At 37.6% G+C, this 21,219-nt stretch overlaps 2 protein-coding genes across 11 annotated transcripts in view; one reads left to right on the top strand and one right to left on the bottom strand.

The window, feature by feature from the left end:
* CFAP210 (cilia and flagella associated protein 210) overlaps positions 1-1,804 on the bottom strand; it is a 36,884-nt gene extending 35,080 nt beyond the window's left edge. The window contains exon 1 of the mRNA XM_082689210.1: positions 1,583-1,804. Within this exon, the coding sequence (XP_082545336.1) occupies positions 1,583-1,793 (211 nt within the window). The 5' untranslated portion in view covers positions 1,794-1,804. The remainder of the gene's footprint in view (positions 1-1,582) is intronic.
* PHOSPHO2 (phosphatase, orphan 2) lies at positions 1,805-20,748 on the top strand. Of its 10 annotated transcripts, XR_014300255.1 has the most exons (8): positions 1,822-2,061; positions 2,590-2,623; positions 4,361-4,528; positions 6,685-7,559; positions 11,904-11,994; positions 14,757-14,819; positions 20,007-20,104; positions 20,254-20,748. XR_014300255.1 is itself a non-coding variant. In XM_082689226.1 (4 exons), exon 4 carries the CDS (start codon positions 6,711-6,713, stop codon positions 7,434-7,436), a length of 726 nt encoding a protein of 241 aa, XP_082545352.1. In that variant the 5' UTR covers positions 1,824-2,061; positions 2,590-2,623; positions 4,397-4,528; positions 6,685-6,710; the 3' UTR covers positions 7,437-7,446. The 10 variants fall into 10 exon arrangements, 5 of the variants coding, with proteins under 5 accessions (XP_082545353.1, XP_082545352.1, XP_082545350.1 ...); XR_014300254.1 differs by lacking the exons at positions 2,590-2,623; positions 4,361-4,528 and having other exon boundaries at positions 1,805-2,061; XR_014300257.1 differs by lacking the exons at positions 2,590-2,623; positions 4,361-4,528; positions 6,685-7,559 and having other exon boundaries at positions 1,829-2,061.
* The last annotated feature ends 471 nt before the right edge of the window (positions 20,749-21,219 follow it).

Raw genomic sequence — 21,219 nt, 5'->3', positions numbered from 1 at the left:
GGGATTTTCCAGTGAGACAGGTCAAATAACAGTTCTTAAAAAGGGGGGAGATTTGGAGAGGCTCCAAACCTGTTCCACCCCCTCCATTATTACTAAACCACTGGATTTCACTGTGGTAGCAATGGTTTTCTAGACCACCATGGGGCTAGGAAAAAAATATGGGATTATAGCAAGTTAAAATGGCAAAAAACATACTGTTGTTACCAAGATTTGGCTATTTTTTCCTGATAAACACTCCCCAGTTATTGCAAGCCTTTGGTTAATTTCCTGAGTTCTCAAAAGAATGTTGGTTCTGACAGGTTTTTTTTTTTTTTTTTTTTTTGGTCAGTGTTCTTTTTCATTTAATAAAGAGGAGGACTTTTGGAGATTGTTATCTCCAAAATGGATTTCTGGCTGATGTCACCCCACTAAATCTTTAGATAATCGTTTTACAGATAGCTGTCTACATATCTGAGCCCCTCTCCTACTTCACTACTTCAATGGAGATTATAATTTAGTAGTAAGGCTCAGATAGTACCTTTATTTTGTTTACTTATTTGTAATCTCCACACCCAACATGCCGTTCACACGCACGACCTGGAGATCAAGAGTCACATGCTCTACCGACTGAGCCAGTCAGGTACCCCTCGGATGGTAACTTTTGGATTGAGTGACACAAAACATTATTTAACATCTATCAGATAAATCAAAGTACTTTTACTGTAGTACTCTGTATATGAGCCAGTGAGTATGTGAGACTAATTGTGTTTTTTCAATACATGTCATATGGGTACTTTCTCTCTCCAACCAGTCAGGACCTTCTGCTGCTACTTCATGGTCCTTCACTGCAGAAATACCCATTAATGTCCACTGGTGAGTTAATGGCTGGCCCTCACTCTACATCTGGCATAAAGAGGCACTATTGCTACAGAAGTTCAGGCAATGACATGAAGAAAGTCCAGATTCCCAAGGTTCAAGTGGTCACGATGACAACATTAATTGGGAATTTTACAGACTTAAGAAAATAAAATCATTGGAATTGCTAAAGAGTTCTTTAGATGCCCCCCTAGGCTACTTCTATTCAAAAATCAGATTTTTATAACAGGTTGTCTAGATTACACTATCTAAGTAGAATTATTTTTTACACTTCTTCACTCTAGAGATGAGGAAATTGAGACATTGCCATTAGAGTCTTTGCTAAGAGCAGTCAGTAGGTTCACAGCACAGCCAAGACTCTAATGAGGTCACTGATATTTCCAAAAGATATTCCAATTCGCTCAGTGAATAACAAAAGCTTAAGGGAATTCAGCAAACACCGGACTCTTAGAGCTGCTACTGCACTGTTTGAGGATCAGGCCAGACGGTCAACTGGGAGTCTATGACTTATCTTTTCTCCGCTTCTATTTCTGTAAACTTTTCCCACCCACCTATTCATCTGAAGGCAAAACCGTCCGTTTACACAGAGCCCAATGATGCCCTGTGGGGATGCTTTCGAGTTGGTTGAGCCCTTTTCAAAAAGTAACCAAACTTTCATTTGCCACCCTTACTCTATGCCTGGAGGCCAGAAACAATCCCTGTGCCTAGATAGGCCAGTTTACCTCACCTGTATCTTCCTTCGCCCGTCCACAGCGCCTTCCAAACCGCACCAGCATCTCTAACGAGGTAGGTGCCTTTGGCTCTTTGTGACTTGGAAAGATGACTCCGATGCTGGGCGAGTAGCACTCCAGCCCGCCGAATGTTTGCCAAACTGCACAGTTGCTTAGCAACGCCGCCGGAAGTGACGGCGGACCGGCGAGCGTGCTGCCACGGGCCATTGGGCTGGGAAACAGGGACTGCGCCTGCGCGGGAAGTCGTGGCCCAGCGTGCCTGTTGGGTTACCCTCACTGACAGGCACAGGGACGAGGTCGGAGGGCAGAGTCCGCGGGAGCGGCGCGGAGGACAGGCTGCTGCTGGCGCCTGGTCTGGGTCAGTGAGGATCTCTGGGGACCCGGCCCGGCGCTCCCATCCTCATCCAGCGCGCTTCTCACAGGGGATGACCCCCCAGCAAGGTGCCTGCGCCTACGTTCAGTGCGGACCCTGCAGGTGTGTGGGAGAACGAGGCCTGGGCTCGGTGTGCGCGGTCCGCAGACCTCCGCGGGTGGAAGGTACAGAAAATCTGTTTTTAAATACTTCGGTTTCTAAGCCATGAACCAGGTTAGATGAAAAATATATTTATATGTATATATATATATATATATATATATATATATATATTTTTTTTTTTTTTTTTTTCCCAAAAAAGAGAAGTGTTAAAACTTGGATATCGTCCCAGAACATTCCTGTTAGGACCTTTAAGACATTTTAATTTGCTCTGTAAATACAGTATAGTAAAATTGAATGTATCTGTGGGACTAGTCAGACCTCGAAGGACGCAAAAAACTGTTGAGAGTGGATGCAGGCTAGGTTTCAGAAGATCCTTTTCTGACACATCGAAGTACAAATGATTTCATTATAAGCTAGTCGGCTAGGACACCTACACATTAGGCATCAAGCTAGAGTCACTCAAAATGAAAGAAGGGAAGATTTTTAATCACTAAAGTTCTAACACGTAGTTGTACTGTTTTTCTTTAGGTTTTCTATCAGATGTTCCACCGTAATAATGCTGGTAAGTATGAAAGGATTAATAAAATACTTGTTGGCAGAAATTAGCTTTTGCACATATAGTATCCATGGTTTTGTTTGTTTTTTGAAAGCATGGTTGTAAAAATGTCAAAAGCTGGGAAGGGTCAGAGATTTTTATCCCACTTGCAGGCTAACGACTTAGCCTGCCACAGTTCTGTAGAAGACACAGACTCCTAGGCAGAGATGGATTACCTACATACAGCATTAGCAGTAGACGGACTATGAGCAGTTTTGCTCCACGTCCCACAGGGTGATGCAAAGAGGCCCAGAAGTCACCTGCAAGTGGAGTGTGTTGCCTTACAGGACAGGAACCCTGAGCTTAGGGGACCATATTTATTATACTGAACAATAAACATGCCTTTCAAGACTGTTCACTATACATACATTTTTGAGACGATAGGCGAGAGCATAGAGCAGTGAATGTCTTGCTTGTAAGGCATGTAGAGCCAGTAGAGACCCATGAAGAATTACCTCCTAACAAAAATTCTCTGGAATTTTAACTAAATAGGTTACAGAAAGTATTGAATCATAAAATTCAGTGTCAACAATTTGCCAATTTAACATGATAGTCTAGTATCATTCAACTTCCAACACCTGGTTCACCGAACCCATGGTTCACCGAACCCATGGATGTTTACAGCTAAATCTATCTAGAGTTAGTTATCTCTCTGATTCCATCTCTGTGCTTTATTTTGTTGTGAAATTAAGGTAGTATTTGCATTTCTTTTCTTTTTTTTTTTAAGATTTTTAAAAAATTTATTTATTTGACAGGCAGAAATTACAAGTAGGCTGAGAGGCAGGCAGAGAGAAAGGAGGAAGCAGGCTCCCTGCTGAGTAGAGAGCTGGATGCGGGGCTCGATCCCAGGACCCTGGGATCATGACCTGAGCCGAAGGCAGAGGCTTTAACCCACTGAGCCACCCAGGCACCCCAGTATTTGCATTTCGATCTGAAACAGAGTTTATTCTGGGGAAAAATTATTACAAAATCAGTGTAGAAAAAGAATGCACTGCAATTGAAGCACCCATGATCTTGTCACTGTAAACACAGACATCTTTTTAAAACCAAAATGCGATTATGCTGTACACACTATTTAGTGACTTAATTTGTACTAAACATCTTAGCTTTTATTGGCTACATAAATATTCATTATCTGGTTATCATATACATTATCTTATTTAACCAGTCCCCAATCCTTGGATGTCTATGTAGTTTCAAATTTTCAGTATTGTAAAAAACACTTAGGCTATTGTTAATGCAGGAAACATTGCATAGATACCAAATGTGTACTGCTCATTCTTTTGGCGAGAATAGTTAATAACTGCTTTTGGAATTTTAACAAATTGGATTAAAATAGATTCACATTCTTACCACTAATTTTTGTGCACATTCTTGAGTTTTGAAGACTTTTTAAAAAAAATATAGCACTAATCTTTGAAAGTTTATGGACAACAGAATGTAGTACTTGTGTATTATTTAAGAAGAAAAAGAAGAAAATGGAATCTGGAAATCTCAGCATCATCAGTCTAATGCTTGTGATTTTATCCCATGGATAAAAATGTAGATTCATATAACATTCCCTGTTTTATAATTAAGACCTTTGTTTAATCAAGATTTTGTTTCTCCTATTGCCAACATGTGCCTCTCTGATGTGAGAGAAAACAACATAATTAGAAAACATAAATTTAAAAAAATACCCTTAAATACTTTTATTAATTTTAGGAGTTAAGATGTCTCCGTTTCTTTGTTCCAAACCAGAAGACTTTGTTCTCTGCATATAGAGTAGGAGTAATGTTGGTTAGAAACTGGCTGGTGTTTAAAACTGAAGATTGTCATGACTGTTTAACTTAAACCCTATTCTGAATAATTGCCTTGGAAATACTAAGTTGGGTAAGTATTTTTTAATAAAGGTCTATGTTGAGTGGTGACAAAAAAAATAACAGAAAATGATCTAAAATTAAATTTAAATTAAAATTAAGAAAAATACACTTTTAGATAGAAATTTATAGTCCATTGCAGAACTATGTTAACTTCAGGCTTATGATATATCTTATTTTGAGGTTAATAGTTCAGGAATTTAGATAACTTGTGGCTCATTAAATCTAGGCTTGAGACAGTTTTCAACCAATGAATTACATTTGAAAAATTTTTTAAAACTATGTATAAAGTTCAGAATGCTTGAAAAGTGTGTTTAATTTAAAGTGTGCCTAGAGTGTAGTGCTAATGTGTATGCCTTATTCTATGACAGTGAATTCTGCACTTAAATCTCTAGGAATCATCCATAGACACCTGGATTAGATATTTAGAGATACAAGGATCCAGAGTATCAGAGTATTACATACTGTCTAAATTCACACAACAAGAGGTACCCTTCTGCGTTAGTTATTCTCCAGATATTCTAAATTGAGAGACATAGAATACTTACTCTTATATGAGTCTGTAAACTCTATTCTCAGTTTTACCGAATATATATGGTTAAATGCCATGTTTTCCATTTTTAATTGATCTCTTCTTTTTCTTATTGGTGAGGTTCTTCACTTTTCTTTTTAGGATTTCTTGTTAAAACTTCAGAATGGTTATAAGTAAGTCACAGATGTGGTATTATGATTAGTGTGTACTTCGGGACTAATGAATGTTTTCATATATTAAACATCTTTTTGTCAAAATGACCGCCTAATATTTATTTTTAAACTGATTAATAAGTGGGGCACCTGGTTCCATCATTTGGAGGACCATGTGACTCTTGATCTTGGGGTTGTAAGTTTCAGCCCCATGTTGGAAGTAGAGATTACAAAAAAATAAATAAACTTAAATAAACTAATTAATAATCTTTAAATATTCTATTTCTTAGCCACTAGAGTACTGTACTTTAAGCATGAATTTTGGAGTGAAGTGGACCTGAGTCCAAATTTTAGCTCTTCAAATTAACTAAAATTTAATCAACTTAACAAATATTTAATCTTCAGTTTATATATTTTTAAGATGAAGATAATAATTTCTACTTAATAGAGTTATGAAGTTAAGTAGGTGATGAGATTGTAAAGTTCTTAGCCTAGTGTATTGTGATATCTTTAAAAGTATTAGTTACTCTTTAAAAAAAGATTTTTTTGTTGTTTATATGCAGTAATTGTAGCTTCTCATGGGTATTCTTTATAACTGTCTTTTTTTACATAATTTTTATCCATACTATCTGTTGGCCAGTTTAGTTTTTCCTTTTCTCAAGATTTAGAATTAATGACCTTCATTATCATTTAATGAAAACTAAGAATTAAGTAATCGTCATATCATAAGCAATGAGATTTTTCACACATTCCCAGATTATTTGGTACTCCAGAGCTAAACTGTCTAAGGAAAATACAAATAAATGTGAAAATTGTTAACAAAAGTTACTTCTAGTTTAGAAGAATGGAATTGACTCCCAGCTTTAATTTGTTTAGGATTTCAAGTACAACATCAAGCAACCATTTAGTTATAACACTGGCATTAATGATTTTAAGCTAAATGCCTTTTTTAGGAAAGTTGTTCAAATTTTGCAAGATGTCATGGTGTTAAAATTCGGTCAGAATTTAGGATAGTATACAGAGGATTTATATTATATGTGAGTTATTATTTAATATTTGGATTATTGTAAATATTTTAAACTAATTTATGATTGATAATTTAAAGACAATAAGAGTGATTAGCCTACTTTTCTCTGTCTTTTTTATAATTTTTCTAAATTAGGCTGTAAAAGAATTATTTCATTACTCCTCTCATTGGCTTACTCTGTAGTTTAATTCTGAGTGTCAAAGAATCATACCCTCCAGAACACAATAATACTGTGAATATCCTTTTAGATATTTTGTTTCCAATATGAAGTTCAAATATGAACTTTGCTTCTTAAGAAAAAAATGCTTAAGTGGTAGCCTTAAATGCTTAATCATTTGACTTTTTTTATATTAACCCTTTGTTTTAGCAGATTAACACTCAATAATGTTTGTTAAATAAGTGTAATAGCTAGACATGTAAAACAGTATGTTTAGGAAACACTATTTCTTGTTTTTCAGGGTAACCCACATTTGCTTTTGGAACCATGAAAATTTTGCTCGTTTTTGACTTTGACAATACAATCATAGATGATAATAGTGACACCTGGATTGTACAGTGTGCTCCAGAGAAAAAGCTTCCTATTGAACTACAAGATTCTTATGAAAAAGGATTTTGGACAGAATTTATGGGCAGAGTCTTTAAGTATTTGGGAGATGAAGGTGTAAGAGAAGATGAAATGAAAAGAGCAGTGACATCAATGCCTTTCACTCTAGGGATGGTGGAGCTTTTGAACTTTATAAGAAAGAACAAGGATAAATTTGACTGCATCATTATTTCAGATTCAAATTCAGTCTTCATAGATTGGGTTTTAGAAGCTACCAGTTTTCATGATGTGTTTGATAAAGTGTTTACAAATCCAGCAGCTTTCAATAGCAATGGTCATCTCACTGTGGAAAGTTACCATGCCCATTCTTGCAACAGGTGCCCCAAAAATCTTTGCAAAAATGTAGTTTTGGTAGAATTTGTAGATAAACAGTTACAACAGGGAGTGAATTATACACGAATTGTTTATATAGGTGATGGTGGAAACGATGTCTGTCCAGTAACTTTTTTAAAGAAGAATGATGTTGCCATGCCACGGAAAGGATATACTTTACAGAAAACTCTTTCTAGAATGTCTCAAAATCTTGAACCTATGGAATCATCTGTTATAGTTTGGTCTTCAGGTGTCGAAATAATTTCTCATTTACAGTTTCTAATAAAGGAGTAATATGCCAACAGCTGCAATGTGTATTGGTTAAGGTTACTACGGCAGCATAAAACTAAAAACCCAAATACGAGTGGCTTTAAAAAAAGAAAGTTTTTTTTCCCCTCACTTAACAGGGTTTCAGAGGTAAGTATCACAAGGCTGCTGTGGTGCTCTAGCAACCTCAGCATTTGGCTTCTCTCTCACATTCCAAGATTGCTGTTCAAACTCTTTCCCTCACATCAACACTAACCAGCAAAGCAGAGGGCAGTCAAGTGAGAAGGTTGCACCCTCACTTAATTTTCTTGGCCAAGACTTAGTCACGGTCCCCCCACCTGACTGCGAGGAAGGATGAAAATACAGCTTTTATTCCAGATGACCATATGCCTGGGAAAAACTGGGGGAAGAAAGGAGTACAGGATTAAGGTAGGTGCAATTAGTGTCTGCCAAAGGTGGTTGATAGGTAGATAATATTTTAAAATTTATTCCCAGATAGAGTGGTCATATATTTTACTTTCTTAGATGCTTACTTCAAAAGCATGTCTCGTAGTTACAGATCTTAAGAATAAGCGTGTTACTTTATTCAAGTAACAATACAAGGTTCCCAAATGTATATAATGTCCTACTCCCAAGTCAATATTTTATTTATTTGAGAGAGAGAGCATGAACAGGGGGAGGGTCAGAGAGAAAATCCACAAACAGATTCTGTTGAGTGTGGAACCTGACACGGGTTATCCTAGGACCTTGAGATCATGCCCTGAGCCAAAACCAAGAGTCAGCTGCTCAACCAACTGAGCCAGCCAGGTGTCCCCCAAATCAGCTTTTAAGATACAGATGCAATATCTATTGCACAAGTTTATACAAATTTCAGATTTTCTTTTTTTTTAATGAAATAAATTAATGTTCTTCAAATGTTTTAAATTTATATCAGCACCACAGGCTGTAATTCCAGTATGCTGGTTTCATCAGTATGTTATTTCTATTTAGGAACGAAGTCTTTTATTTTTTTAAGGACACTTCATGGAGCCCAACATGGGGATTGAACTCCCAACCCTGATATTGAGACCTGAGCTGAGATCAAGAATCAAATTCTTAACCGACAGAGCCACACACATGCCCCATTTTTTATTGTGGTTTTTCTTTCTTTTTATTCTTTAATTAAGTTTAGTTGATACCGTGTTACAGCATGTTGTTTGTACAGGTATACAGCATGGTGTTTGGACAAGTTTATATTTTACATGTTTATGCATCATGCTATGTTCACCTCAGGTGTGACTCCCTCATCTGTCACTGTGGAAGGCTGTAACAATACTGGTGACTATATGCCCTATACTGTATCTCTCATCCTGTGACTCACTCATTCCATGACGGGGAGCCTATATCTCCTCTTCTTCCTCACTTTTCCCTTCCCTCCACTCTGCACATGTCTGGCAACTGTGGGTTTATTCTCTATATTTATGGGTCTGTTTCTGCTTGTTTTATTTTCCAAACTACACATGTAAGTGAAATCGTATGGTATATCTCTTTCCCTGACTTAGTTCACTTAGCATAATGTCCTCTAGGCCCATCCATGTTGTTGCAAATGGCAAACTCCCATCTTTTTTGTGTCTGAGTAATATTCCTCTGTGTGTGTGTGTGTGTGTGTGTGTGTGTGTGTGTGTGTACACATCACATCTTTACTATGATAGACACAGATTTCTTCCATGCTGGGCTATTATACATAATGCTGCAATAAACATAGGGTTGCATATATCTTTTTAAAGATTTTATTTATTTGACAGAGATCACAAGTAAGCAGAGAGGCAGACAGAGAGGAAGGGAGAAGCAGGCGCCCCTCTGAGCGGAGAGTCAGATGTGGGGCTCGATCTCAGGACCCTGGGATCATGACCTGAGCTGAAGGCAGAGACTTTAACCCACTGAGCCACCCAGGTGCCCCAGGGTTGCATATATCTTTTTGAATTTGTGTTTTTGTTTTCTTTCAGTAAATACCCCTAGTGGAATTACTGGATCATATAGTATTTACACTTTTTAAAAGATTTTTTAAAAAAAAGATATTATTTATTTATTTGACAGAGACACAGAGAGAGAGGAAATACAAGCAGGGGGGGCAGGAGCGGGAAAAGCAGGCTTCCCACCCAGCAGGGAGCCTGATGTGGGCCTCGATCCTAGGACCCTGGGATTATGACCTGAGCCAAAGGCAGTTGCTTAATGACTGAGGTCATTAAGATAAATAAATAAACCTCCAGGGCACCTGGGTGGCTCAGTTAAAGCCTCTGCCTTTGGCTCAGGTCATGATCCCAGGGTCCTGGGATCAAGCCCCACATGGGGCTTTCTGCTCCACGGAGAGCCTGCTTCCTCCTCTCTCTCTCTGCCTTCCTCTCTGTCTACTTGTGATTTCTGTCTGTCAAATAAATAAATAAAAATCTTAAAAAACAAACAAACAAACCCTCCATACTGTTTTCCATGGTGGCTGCATCAACTTACATTCCCACTGGCAGTGCCTGAAGTTTCCTTTTTTCCCACATCCTTGTCAACACTTACCATTTCTTGTCTTTGTGTTACTAGCCATTCTGATAGGTGTAAGGTATTATCTCACTGTAGTTTTGATTTGCATTTCCCTGATGATGAGTGATGTTCAGCAGCTTTTCATGTGTCTCTTAGCCATCTATATGTCTTCTTTGGAGAAATGGCTCTCTACTCATATTTTTTGCCCATTTTTAAAATTGGATCATTTCTTTGGTGTTGAATTGTGTAAGTTCTTTATACTTGTTGGATATTAACCCCTTATTGGATATATCATTTACAAATATCTTCTCCCATTCAGTAGTTTGCTTTTTTGTTCTATTGATATTTCCTTTTGCTGTGCAAAAGCTTTTTATTTTGGTGTAGAACTAGTAGTTTATTTTTATTTTTGTTTCCTTTGCCTAAAGGAAATATATCTGGAAAAATGTTGCTGAGGCCAATGTCAAAGAGATTACTGCCTATATTTTCTTCTAGGAGTTTTATGGTTTCAAGTCTCACATTTAGATCTTTAGTCACTTTGAATTTATGCTTGTGTATGGTATAAGAAAGAGTCTGGTTTTATTCTTTTGCATGTAGTTCTCAAGTGTTCCCAGCACCATTATTATTATTATTATTATTACTTTTAAATATGAGGCATTTCTTTCTTTTTTTTAAATATATATTTGTTTTGTTTTATTTTGTTTCCTAAGAAAAAGAGAGAGTAGGGAGGGGCAGAGGGATAGAGAGAACGCCAAGCAGTTTTCATACCTGGTGCGGAGCTGAATATGGTGTTAGATCTTACAATCCTGGATCATGACTTGAGCCAAAATCAAGAATCGGACACTTAACTGACTGAGACTCCCAGGCACCCCTTCCTGCACCATTTATGAAAGAGACTGTCTTTTCCTCATTGTATATATTTGCCTCTTTTATTGTAGATAAATTGGGCACATAATTTAGGTTTATTTCTGGACTCTATTCTGTTTCACTGATGTGTGTGTCTATTTTTGTACCAGTACCATACTGTTTTGATTATTACAGCTTTGTAATATATACTGAAATCTGGGATTATGATACTTCAGCTTTGTTCTTCTTTCTCAAGATTAGCGATGCATATTTGAGTGATACAATATATAATAGTAGGAATATTCAACATTTAAAAAAAAATTTTTTTTAAGATTTTATTTATCAGAGAGAGAGAGGGAGAGAGAGCGAGCACAGGCAGACAGAATGGCAGGCAGAGGCAGAGGGAGAAGCAGGCTCCCCGCTGAGCAAGGAGCCCGATGTGGGACCCGATCCCAGGACGCTGGGATCATGACCTGAGCCGAAGGCAGCTGCCTAACCAACTGAGCCACCCAGGCGTCCCGGAATATTCAACATTTAAGAGACTGTTTCACATGAGGGTATTAGCAAAATACCAACTACCTTGAAAGTTTTATAATTCTATGCTAACTTCTAGATTCTCGTGTTTTAGGCATAAATTTCCATTATGTAACAATAGAGTTTTCTTATCATTATGAGAAGCTCCAAAAGTAGATTTTCAACATAATTTAATGGGAAAAATTTGTACCATCTGTTTTTTCTAGGCTAAAAATGTAATTCTTCATTTGAATCTTTGTTTTGCTGTAAATTTATAAACTAGATTATGTTGAAACACATTTACTTTTAGGTAACTGAGTAAGGAAATGAGATTACCTAGGATATCTAGACCTCCCAGGTGCTTGGCAGAAGCAAATCTAATTCCCTCAAGAGGAAATTAATATTCAAGTGTGGTGGACAGACTTTAAGGTGGCCCCCCATGATCCTTTTATCCTGGTATTGTGTGTGTGTGTATGTGTGTGTGTGTGTGAGACTTATGATTTGCTTCTAATCAATGGAATACCACAAAGATGATGGGATGTATGTGATAATGTGACATGATTACATTATATCAGATTATAATTATCTTGTTAATGAATTCTCTCCCTTTATTTTATTTTATTCTTTCAGATTTATTTATTAGGGAGCGTACGTGCATGTGAGCAGGAGGGAGGAGCACAGAGAATCCCAGATAGACTCCCTGCTGAGCATGCAGCCCGAGGTGAGGCTCAATCTCACAACCCTGAGATCCTGACCTGAGCCAAAACCAAGAGTCCAAGGCTTAACCAACTGAGCCACGCAAGCACCCCTATTATTGTTATTGTTATTGTTATTGTTATTATTATTATTATTATTTTCTGTCTCTCGATTTCAAAGAAGCAAGCTGCTCTGTTGTGAACAGGACTTTAGAGGGCCACAGGGCAAGCAATTGAGGGTGGCCTCTAGCCAACAACAAAGAGTAGGTCCCTGGTGCAGTAGCCCTTAGGGAACTGCATGCTACAACTATGTGAGCTTGGAAGTGGATCCCTTCCTAGTGGGACCTTGGCTGAGATCATAGCTCAGCCTGACACCTTGGTTTGGATTTGTGAGACCCTGAAACAGAAGATTCAGTGGAGGTGTGTTTGGACTCATGATCCGCGGAACCTATGAGATAAGAAATGTCTGTTGTTTTATGTTGCTAAATTTGTGGTAATACTGGTAAGCAGCAGTAGAAAAATTAATGCAGTAGGCCTCAAAATAAATTCTATAAATAGTTTTGCAAATACCTTTTGGAGCATACGATAAAAAGTAGCCACACCAAAAGACATGAATGAATACCAGAAGAAGCAGAAGCTCTATTTAAACAGATATTAGCATTTTCAGACACAAATGAAACTTATGAGAATTTTGGCAAAAAAACTGAAAATTACATAAACAATATGGAAATACTAGAACTGAAAATTACCATGACCGAAATTAGAATCTTGGTGGATGGATTTGACGGCAGAACAGGCCCAGCTGAAGAGTTAGAGAATGAGCACAAGTTAGAAGGAAACAACCAGAATGATGTGGAGAGAGACAAAATAGTGAAAATACAGAAGAAAAGAAACATGGAACTTATGTAAGATCTAACATGGAAACATAGGAGAGGAGGAAAAAAATTAAACATGCAGTGTTTTAAAAGATAATAACAGAGAACTTTACAACATTGATGTACAACAGCAAAATAAATTCAAGAGTCTTTATAAACCCCAAACAGGATAAATAAAAAAGAAAAAAACACATAGATCACATCACTGTTAAACCACTGATAACCAAAAAAAAAAACACGGATAACCAAAGATGGAAAAAGCAGTCAGAAGAAAAAACGAGATTGAAAAGAAAAACAATTAATTTAATAACTGGCATTCTTTCTTTCTTAAATGTTGATACAATTCAACAGTGAAGCCATCCAGGCCTAGAGTTTTCTTTGTTGGCAGAATTTTAGCTACTAATTCAATTTCCTCAATAGATATAGGACAGTTCATGTTGTATAATTTTTCTTGAGTAAACTTTGGTTGTATGTTGGGTCTATTTATCTATTGCTGCATAGCAAATTACCTCGGAATTTAACAGCTTAAAGCTAAGCGGTATCTCACAGTTTCTGTAGATGAGGAATTCAGGAGCACTTTACTGGGTTGTTCAGGATCTTTAACAGGTCAAGATGTCAGCTAGGGGGGTGCCCGCGTGGCTCAGTCGTTAATCGTCTTCCTTCCACTTGGGTCATGATCCCACAGTCCTGGGATCAAGATCACATTGGGCTCCCTGCTCAGCAGGAAGCCTGCTTCTCCCTCTCCCACTGCCCCTGCTTGTGTTCCCTTTCTCGCTGTCCCTCTCTTTTTTTTTTTTTTAAATAAATAAAATCTTAAAAAAAAAATGTCAGCTAGGCTTATAGCCATGAAAGTTCCATTAAGGCTGGAGCCTTTGCTTGCAAGGTGGCTTCCTCACATGGCTTCTGGCAGAAGGCTGCAATTCCTCACGGCTTATCAGGAAGTCTCAATTCATTGCTAGTTTTTGGCAAGAGGCTTCAATTTCCAACCACTTGGGCCTTTCCAAAGAACTGCTTGAGTGTCCCAAAAGACTTGGTTTCCTGCCAAGTGAGTGATCTAAGAGATAGGGCAGAGAGGAAACCACAATGCCTTTTGTGACCTAGTCTCAGGTGCCAAACACCATAAGTTTTGCCATATTCTATTTATTGAAACAGAACACTAAATTAAGCCCACACTCAAATGGACGGGAACTAGACTCCACTATTGAAGAGGGAGTTAAAGAATGTTGAATATACTTTAAAAATAAGTCTCTCAAGGACTTCACCTCATGTAACTTGCGAAATTCAGGGACACACAGCTTTTTGTAATATTCCTTTATTAATCTTTTAATTTTACAATGAACACATGTGTACGTATTATTTAAATTTTACCATTAACATTTAACTCTGCTTGTTTTTTCACGTATCTATACATCCTTCTATCTAGCCATCTTTTTTTTCTTTTGCCTTTTTTTTTTTTTTTTACAAACTTTATTTGACACAGAGATACACAGAGAGCATGAATGGGGGGAGGGGCCAAGGGAGAGAGAGAAGCAGACTCCCTGGTGGGCAGAGCCTGATGTGGGTGGGGCTCCATCCCAGGACCCTGAGATAGTGAGCTGAGCAGAAACCAATTTCAGATGCTTAACCGACTAAGCCACCCAGGCGCCCCTGATATGCCCACGTATTGATTTGCTTTTATAGCATTTCACTTTTTTAGCTCCTGGTTTATACTAGCCCTGAAAGAGAGTTAGAAAAGACTTTTTTTTTTTTTTTTTTTTACAGTCTCATAAGCTCCTTCAAGGGATAACTGATATGTCAGTAGGACAACTGCAGGCAGGGACCAAATGGGGTAGAGTAGCTCTGTTAATAGTGTGAGTGGGACTAGAATGTATAGCCACTTCCCCACCCCTATAATCAGATATGCTCTTTTACAGAAGATGAGAGGAGTCCTCTACTGATGTAATAACCGAACAACACATCTTCAGATGAGACTAACTGTAAGAAATGTATAAACTGTAATTGATTAAATTCCTTGACTAATACATTACCATATTGTGTACTCTATTTGATTTCTTTCTTAGGTGGACAATGTGAGAGTTCTGTTGTACACAGATTTTTTTGATGTTCTCTATAAGGGCTCATGGAATAGTCTAGGCCAAAAACTATATCTATCCTTGTTTATGTCATACAAACTAATGTCTGTATGATTGTTCAAATAGAAACAAAATATTAACGTAGATGTTCCTTAACACAGAAATTCTTAGAAAGTCCCATTGTTTATGGAAAACATGACTGAGTAAAAAAAATTAGTTTGTCATGTATTTAAATAATAAAATGTCATTTGTGTATCTAAACAACTAGTACATATTTATTTATAATTAAACCAAATATTGTTTACCTCCTAAGATTTTTATAGTCATTGCAAAATGGAAATCTTCCTCATTCACATTTTTTTAAAAGATTTATTTGTTTTGGAGAGAGAGCATGAGCTTAGGCAGTGGGGCAGGGGAGAGACAGAGAGAGAGAGAGCCCAGACTCGAATGAGCACAGAGCCCATTGCGGGGGTCTATCTCATGATACTGAGATCATCACCTGAGCCAAAATCAAGAGTCTGATGCTTAACTGACTGAGCCACTTAGGTGCTCTTCATTCACATTTTTCCTGCCATTTAGTCATTTCCTGGATTAAGTTACATACAAAAATCACAACTCTTTTCACAAGTTGGTCCAAAAGGTATTTTATCATCGTCAGTTCAGTATGAAATAACATTCTTTCATGGATCTATTAACAACTTAGCCCTTCTCACACTTAAATCTAGAAAATCCTTTTGTGCAATTTTGGAGGCTAAAAATCATTCAACAAATATGTTTTTGCCACCCACTGTGTGCAAACAAAACAAAAACCTCTGGAAGTATAGAACTATCTCTTCCAAGGAAAGACACCCTTCTAAGAAGTTATAATTTGAAGGGGTGGTACACTTACTTTCATAATTCACAATACCAAAGTATGCTTCATGGGGTGCCTGGGTGGCTCAGTGGGTTAAAGCCTCTGCCTTCGGCTCAGGTTGTGATCTCAGGATCCTGGGATTGAGCCCTGCATGGGGCTCTCTGCTCAGCAGGGAGCCTGCTTCCTCCTCTCTCTCTGTCTGCCTCTCTGCCTACTTTGATCTCTGTCTCTCAAATAAATAAATAAAATCTTTAAAAAAACAAAAAACAAAGTATGCTTCATGAGGCATCTTAGTAATTAGCATAAGCTAAAAGTACTTAGGCCAAGGAAGGACTGATTGACCATATAGTGCAGTGTTTTGCTCTCCATCATTTGATTTTTTTAAAAAAGATTTTATTTATTTATTTGACAGAGAGAGATCATAAGTAGGCAGAGAGGCGGGCAGAGAGAGAAAGGAGGAAGCAGGCTCCTCACTGAGCAGAGAGCCCGATGTGGGACTCGATCCCAGGACCCTGAGATCACAACCTGAGCTGAGGGCTGCAGCTTAACCCACTGAGCCACTCAGGTGCCCAACTGATTAACTGTGATATAAGAGAAGCTTTATGAAAGCAGTCAACTGTGATGCACACCTTAAAAAATGGAAAGTAGGGTCACTTGGCTGGCTGCATCAGTAGAACATACGGCTCTGGATCTCGGGGTCATGTGTTCAAACCCCATGCTGGGCATGGAAATTACTTTTTAAAAAATGGAAAGGATTTGGAGAGATGGAAAGGATAGAGCTTCCCAGATGAAGGGAATAATCTGAACCAAGATGGAGTGAGCACAGCATACTCATGAGGCTGTGATGAGGTTATGAAGTCAAGGGTTTAAGCTGGGGTGTAATGGAATCAGTTTTGTAAGTGGGATTTGGCCAATTTATGGACAGGTTTGAAAGCTAACCAGTGGAGTTTGAATTTTTTCTGCAAAGCTCTCAGGAGTAAGCTAATGGAAGTGATGTGCAGGAAGTGGTGTTTGGGGACATTGAAAGGTTATGTACAACTTGGGAGGAAAGGGAAGAGATAACACAGGAAAGTCTTACTGTAAGTGAGAAGTGACAAAGACCCCATAAGAGAATTAAAATGAAGGGATATGGGCACCTGGGTGGCTCAGTCATTAAGCGTCTGTCTTCGGCTCAGGTTATGACCCAGGGTCCTGGGATGGAGCCCTATCAGGCTGCCTGCTCAGTAGGAAGCCTACTTCTCCCTCTCCCACTCCCCTTGCTTGTGCTCCCCCTCTCACTGTCTCTCTCTCTTTCTGCCAAATAAATGAATAAAATCTTTTTTAAAAAATGAAGAGATAAACCAGATGGTTTAAATTTGAAAATTTTAAAAAGTCAAACCTTTTAGACCATATGCTAATCCATCCTACTGTGGATTAAGTCACTTACGTCATTTCCTAGAGAACTATGGACCTTGAGCATGTTTTTTAACAAAATTCCAGAAGTCTTCCTGTTAATACATTCATGTTTCCATTTATATAACAAATATTTATTGAGCACCTGTTAAATGCAGACATTGTTCTAAAAATATAGAATTGAATTAGCGATAGCAACTATGAACAGACAAAAATCAGTGCTTTCATGGAGCTTACATTCTAGTGGGAGAAATGATACAATAATCTGATAAATAAGCAAATATATATGATTTTCTAGATGGTAATAAGAACTATGGGTTAAAATAAAGCCAGTAAGAGGGATAGGAAATAGCTGGCAGGGCAGGGAGACAATTTTAAATGGGTTCGTAGGAGAAGGCCTCACTGAGAAGTTGATCCTTGAGTAAAAACCTGACAGGGAGCCCTGAGTGGGTCACAAAGCAGTAGCTGCAAAAAGCAGTTGTAGGAAGAGGAAGAGCCGTTAATGAGGACAGAAGCAGTGCTGTTCCTAGTGAGAGCAGAAAGCACAGCTGGTGTGGGGGTCCAGGAAGCCATTATAAGTAATTTGTCTTTTCCTTAATGAGACACAGAGTCATTAAAGAGCTCTAATCGCTGATTTATTTTAAAGTATCTGTTTGTCTTGGTTTATTTGAGCCAATACTCTTACTTTTTTTTTTCTGTTCATAAGAATTGGGTTTCTGCCGCTTGTAATTGAAAAAGTTTCTAGTTTATTATACTCTGTCTTCCATTAATTTTATCTGGAATTTAACTTTAACAGTGGCACCAAAAACATATTTTCAATAAACTACTATCTTTTAAGTGACTCTCCCCCGCAAAGCAGACTAGTTCCTGTTTTGAGGCTTTCTTAAGTTTTTTGAACAAGTGCTCCCAAACAACTGAAAAATTACATACTCACTTCCACGTCTTCAGACTGATATTGAAGACTTTTCAACATAGGTTTCAACATTTGCTAAGACTGTGATTTCTTTTTTCTTAAAGATTTTATTGATTTATTTTTGGAAAGCTACAGAGAGAGAGAGAGAATGAGTAAGGGGAAGGGCAAAGGGAGAGAATCTCAAGCAGACTCCACACTGAGCGTGGAGACTGACCCGGGGCTCCATCCCATGACCCCACGATCATGACCTGAACCAAAATCAAGATTTGGACACTCAACTGACTGAGCCACCCAGGCGCACCCCCCCACCACGCCCCAGGTTGTGATTTCTAATATATTATATTATAAAGTAGGACTTTGTTTTAAAGATTTTTTAAAAAAGATTGTATTTATTTATTTGACAGACAGAGATCACAGGTAGGCAGAGAGGCAGGCAGAGAGAGAGGGGGAAATGGGCTCTCTGCTCAGCAGGGGAACTTGATCCCAGCATCCTGGGATCATGGCCTGAGCCAAAGGCAGAGACTTTAACCCACTGAGCCACCCAGGCGCCACTAAAAATTTTATTTTTAAGTAATCTCTACACTGAACATGGGGCTCGAATCCACAACCCGGAGATCAAGTTATGCCCTCCACTGACTGAGCAACTGTGGCAATCCAGGGATGACTTTTTAAATAGGAGTTTAAATAACTTTTAAGTCTATTTAATAAAACCTGTCTATAGTAACTTGAAACCTGCCATCATTCATTTAAAAATACATAAACAGGGGGTACCTGGCTGTCTTGGTCAGTGAAGTATGCAAGTCTTTATCTTGGGGTTGTGGATTTGAGTCCCATGTTGTGTATAGAAATTACTTAATATCATAAAAAAAAAAAGACCTAAATGGGGGTGCCTGGGTGGCTCAGTGGGTTAAGCCTCTGCCTTCAGCTCAGGTTATGATCTCAGGGTCCTGGGATCGAGCCCCGCATTGGGCTCTCTGCTCAGCTTCTCCACCCTCTCTCTCTACCTGTCTCTCTGCCTTACTTGTAATCTCTGTCTGTCAAATAAATAAATAAAAATCTTAAAAAATAAATAAATTGTTTTTAAAAAAACCTAAATAAATTGTTCTTTAACAGTGTGAATTTTTTTCCTTTTTTATTGAAAAAAATATGCATAGTAATTGTATATTGGCATACAATGTTACATTTGTTTCGGGCATACAACATAGTGATTGTTGATTGTTTATACAATCTTATACATTATGCTATGCTCACCACAAATGTAGCTACCATCTGTCACCTGGCAACCTATTATAATACCATCAACTACATTTCCTATGCTGTGCCTTTTATTCAACAGTGGAAATTTTTTAAGCTCCTTCTTTTTTCTTCTTGAGCCTATATTTCTGTTCCACTTCTCCCGGAAAATGTTGTCTTACTGAAAATACAGGCAGTCCTCATTTTACACAGTAGTGCAGGAGCATAAAAATGACCACACAAGATCACTGTGCAAAAAGTAATGTTAATAATTAGTGGGAAACATTTTAATTGTCTTGTGACCTTTACACTTTTTTGCAGGAACATTAAAAACTGTCTTACTATTAGTTACAAATTAGTTACCAAAAAAATAAGAAAAAGGAAAAACATAGCAAGATCAGTATTTACTTAGTACACTGCAGTTAGAAACACTGAGGATGAAAGTATTTCTTTGTAAAAAATTTTTACTGAGTAGTTTGAACAGTTCTTGCCTTCATTTTGTCATACTGCTTAACAATACAGAGAGACCAGAATCTATGCCCTAGTGAATTGTCATACTTTTTTCTAAGTTTGGATCCGCTTCCAACATTTTATCCTTTGCATTTTCAATGTTGTGAAGAATCTTCACGAGTTCTTTTAATATGAAGTTTTTTGCTAACATCACTTCTTCTGGGACATCTTCATTCTTTTTTGTCAACAGCCTGTTTCCTCACTGAAGTCACTAAGTTGGCCTGCAGCAATTTCCACTGACTGCATGACCCGACTTTCTCGAGTGGTGGCAGTGTCAACATTCCCACGGTCAGTTGTTTCTTCTAGAATTTCATTATATTCGATTCAAATTTCACTTGTGGCATGATCCCTCAATTCTTTGCTGTGCTTTCATTTTTTTGGCCAATGTCCTCTTTCAATGATCTATTTTTGTAAAATATTACATACATTTTTCACAGGCAGACAAGGAGAGAAGACAACTACAAACTTTGCTATCCACATGTGAACTGAATCAGACATGCAGTGACCAATCACCAATGATTTTGAGAGAAGAAACATGTTTAGTCACTGACTATGACGTTCATCTTTATTTATGTGGTGACTCATGGATTGAAGAGCTAGGGGTGAAATTTGTATTTTGTACAATTACAGTTAATATACCATAGTAATTGAAATTCGAACCCAGTTTAGGGGATTGGTGTTAACTAAACCACAGTAACTGAAATTCGTGCATGTTGGAACCATTCAAAGAAAGGATTGTCTGTATACGTTTATACGTTTTGTTAATCACCTCCTTAAATTTGTCTGCTACAAAAATGTACATAAATTAAAATTTAAACTATTTGATGTCTTTGATTCTTAAGTAGTAAAAAGAATTCTGGGCTAATTAACATTACAATTACTATAATTGATCAAACAACATAAATATGTATAAATTAAAAGTAAAAATTTTATTTCAGTCTGATGAATTGGGTGATTTTCTTTTCACTTAAGCCATACATTTTTTGGCTAAGTATTGCTTACTGTTGAATGAAGACAGAGTTTAGGTCAATGATATTCCTGTTTTTCATTTCTGTCGATAAAATCCATGAAAAAGTGTGTTCACATAGACAAATTGATGGGAATGAGAGGAATTTTACTATAGCAGTACCACTCATTTTGTGGATTCTTTCCAAGTTATTTGTCAAAAATGCTCTTTTACTTTTGCTAAAAACAAGGAATTTTAAAACTTCTTACTTACAAAAGTATTTGTTACCCAGTCATTAGACTGTTAACATTCTTATTTTCTAAAAAGCGTACCAAACAAGCTTTGCCAGATGTTATCAGCTCCAAAGTGGCTATAATATGTCTGTGCTAGTTGTGAACTATACAACTCCTAAGGACAGTGTTCATATTGTACTCTACTTGAGGGGAACGAGCTGGAA

Source organism: Mustela nivalis, assembly GCF_964662115.1.
Source record: "Mustela nivalis genome assembly, chromosome: 11".
In the NCBI taxonomy this organism is placed as follows: Eukaryota; Metazoa; Chordata; class Mammalia; order Carnivora; family Mustelidae; genus Mustela; species Mustela nivalis.
This window is presented reverse-complemented; position numbering and strand designations above follow the sequence as displayed.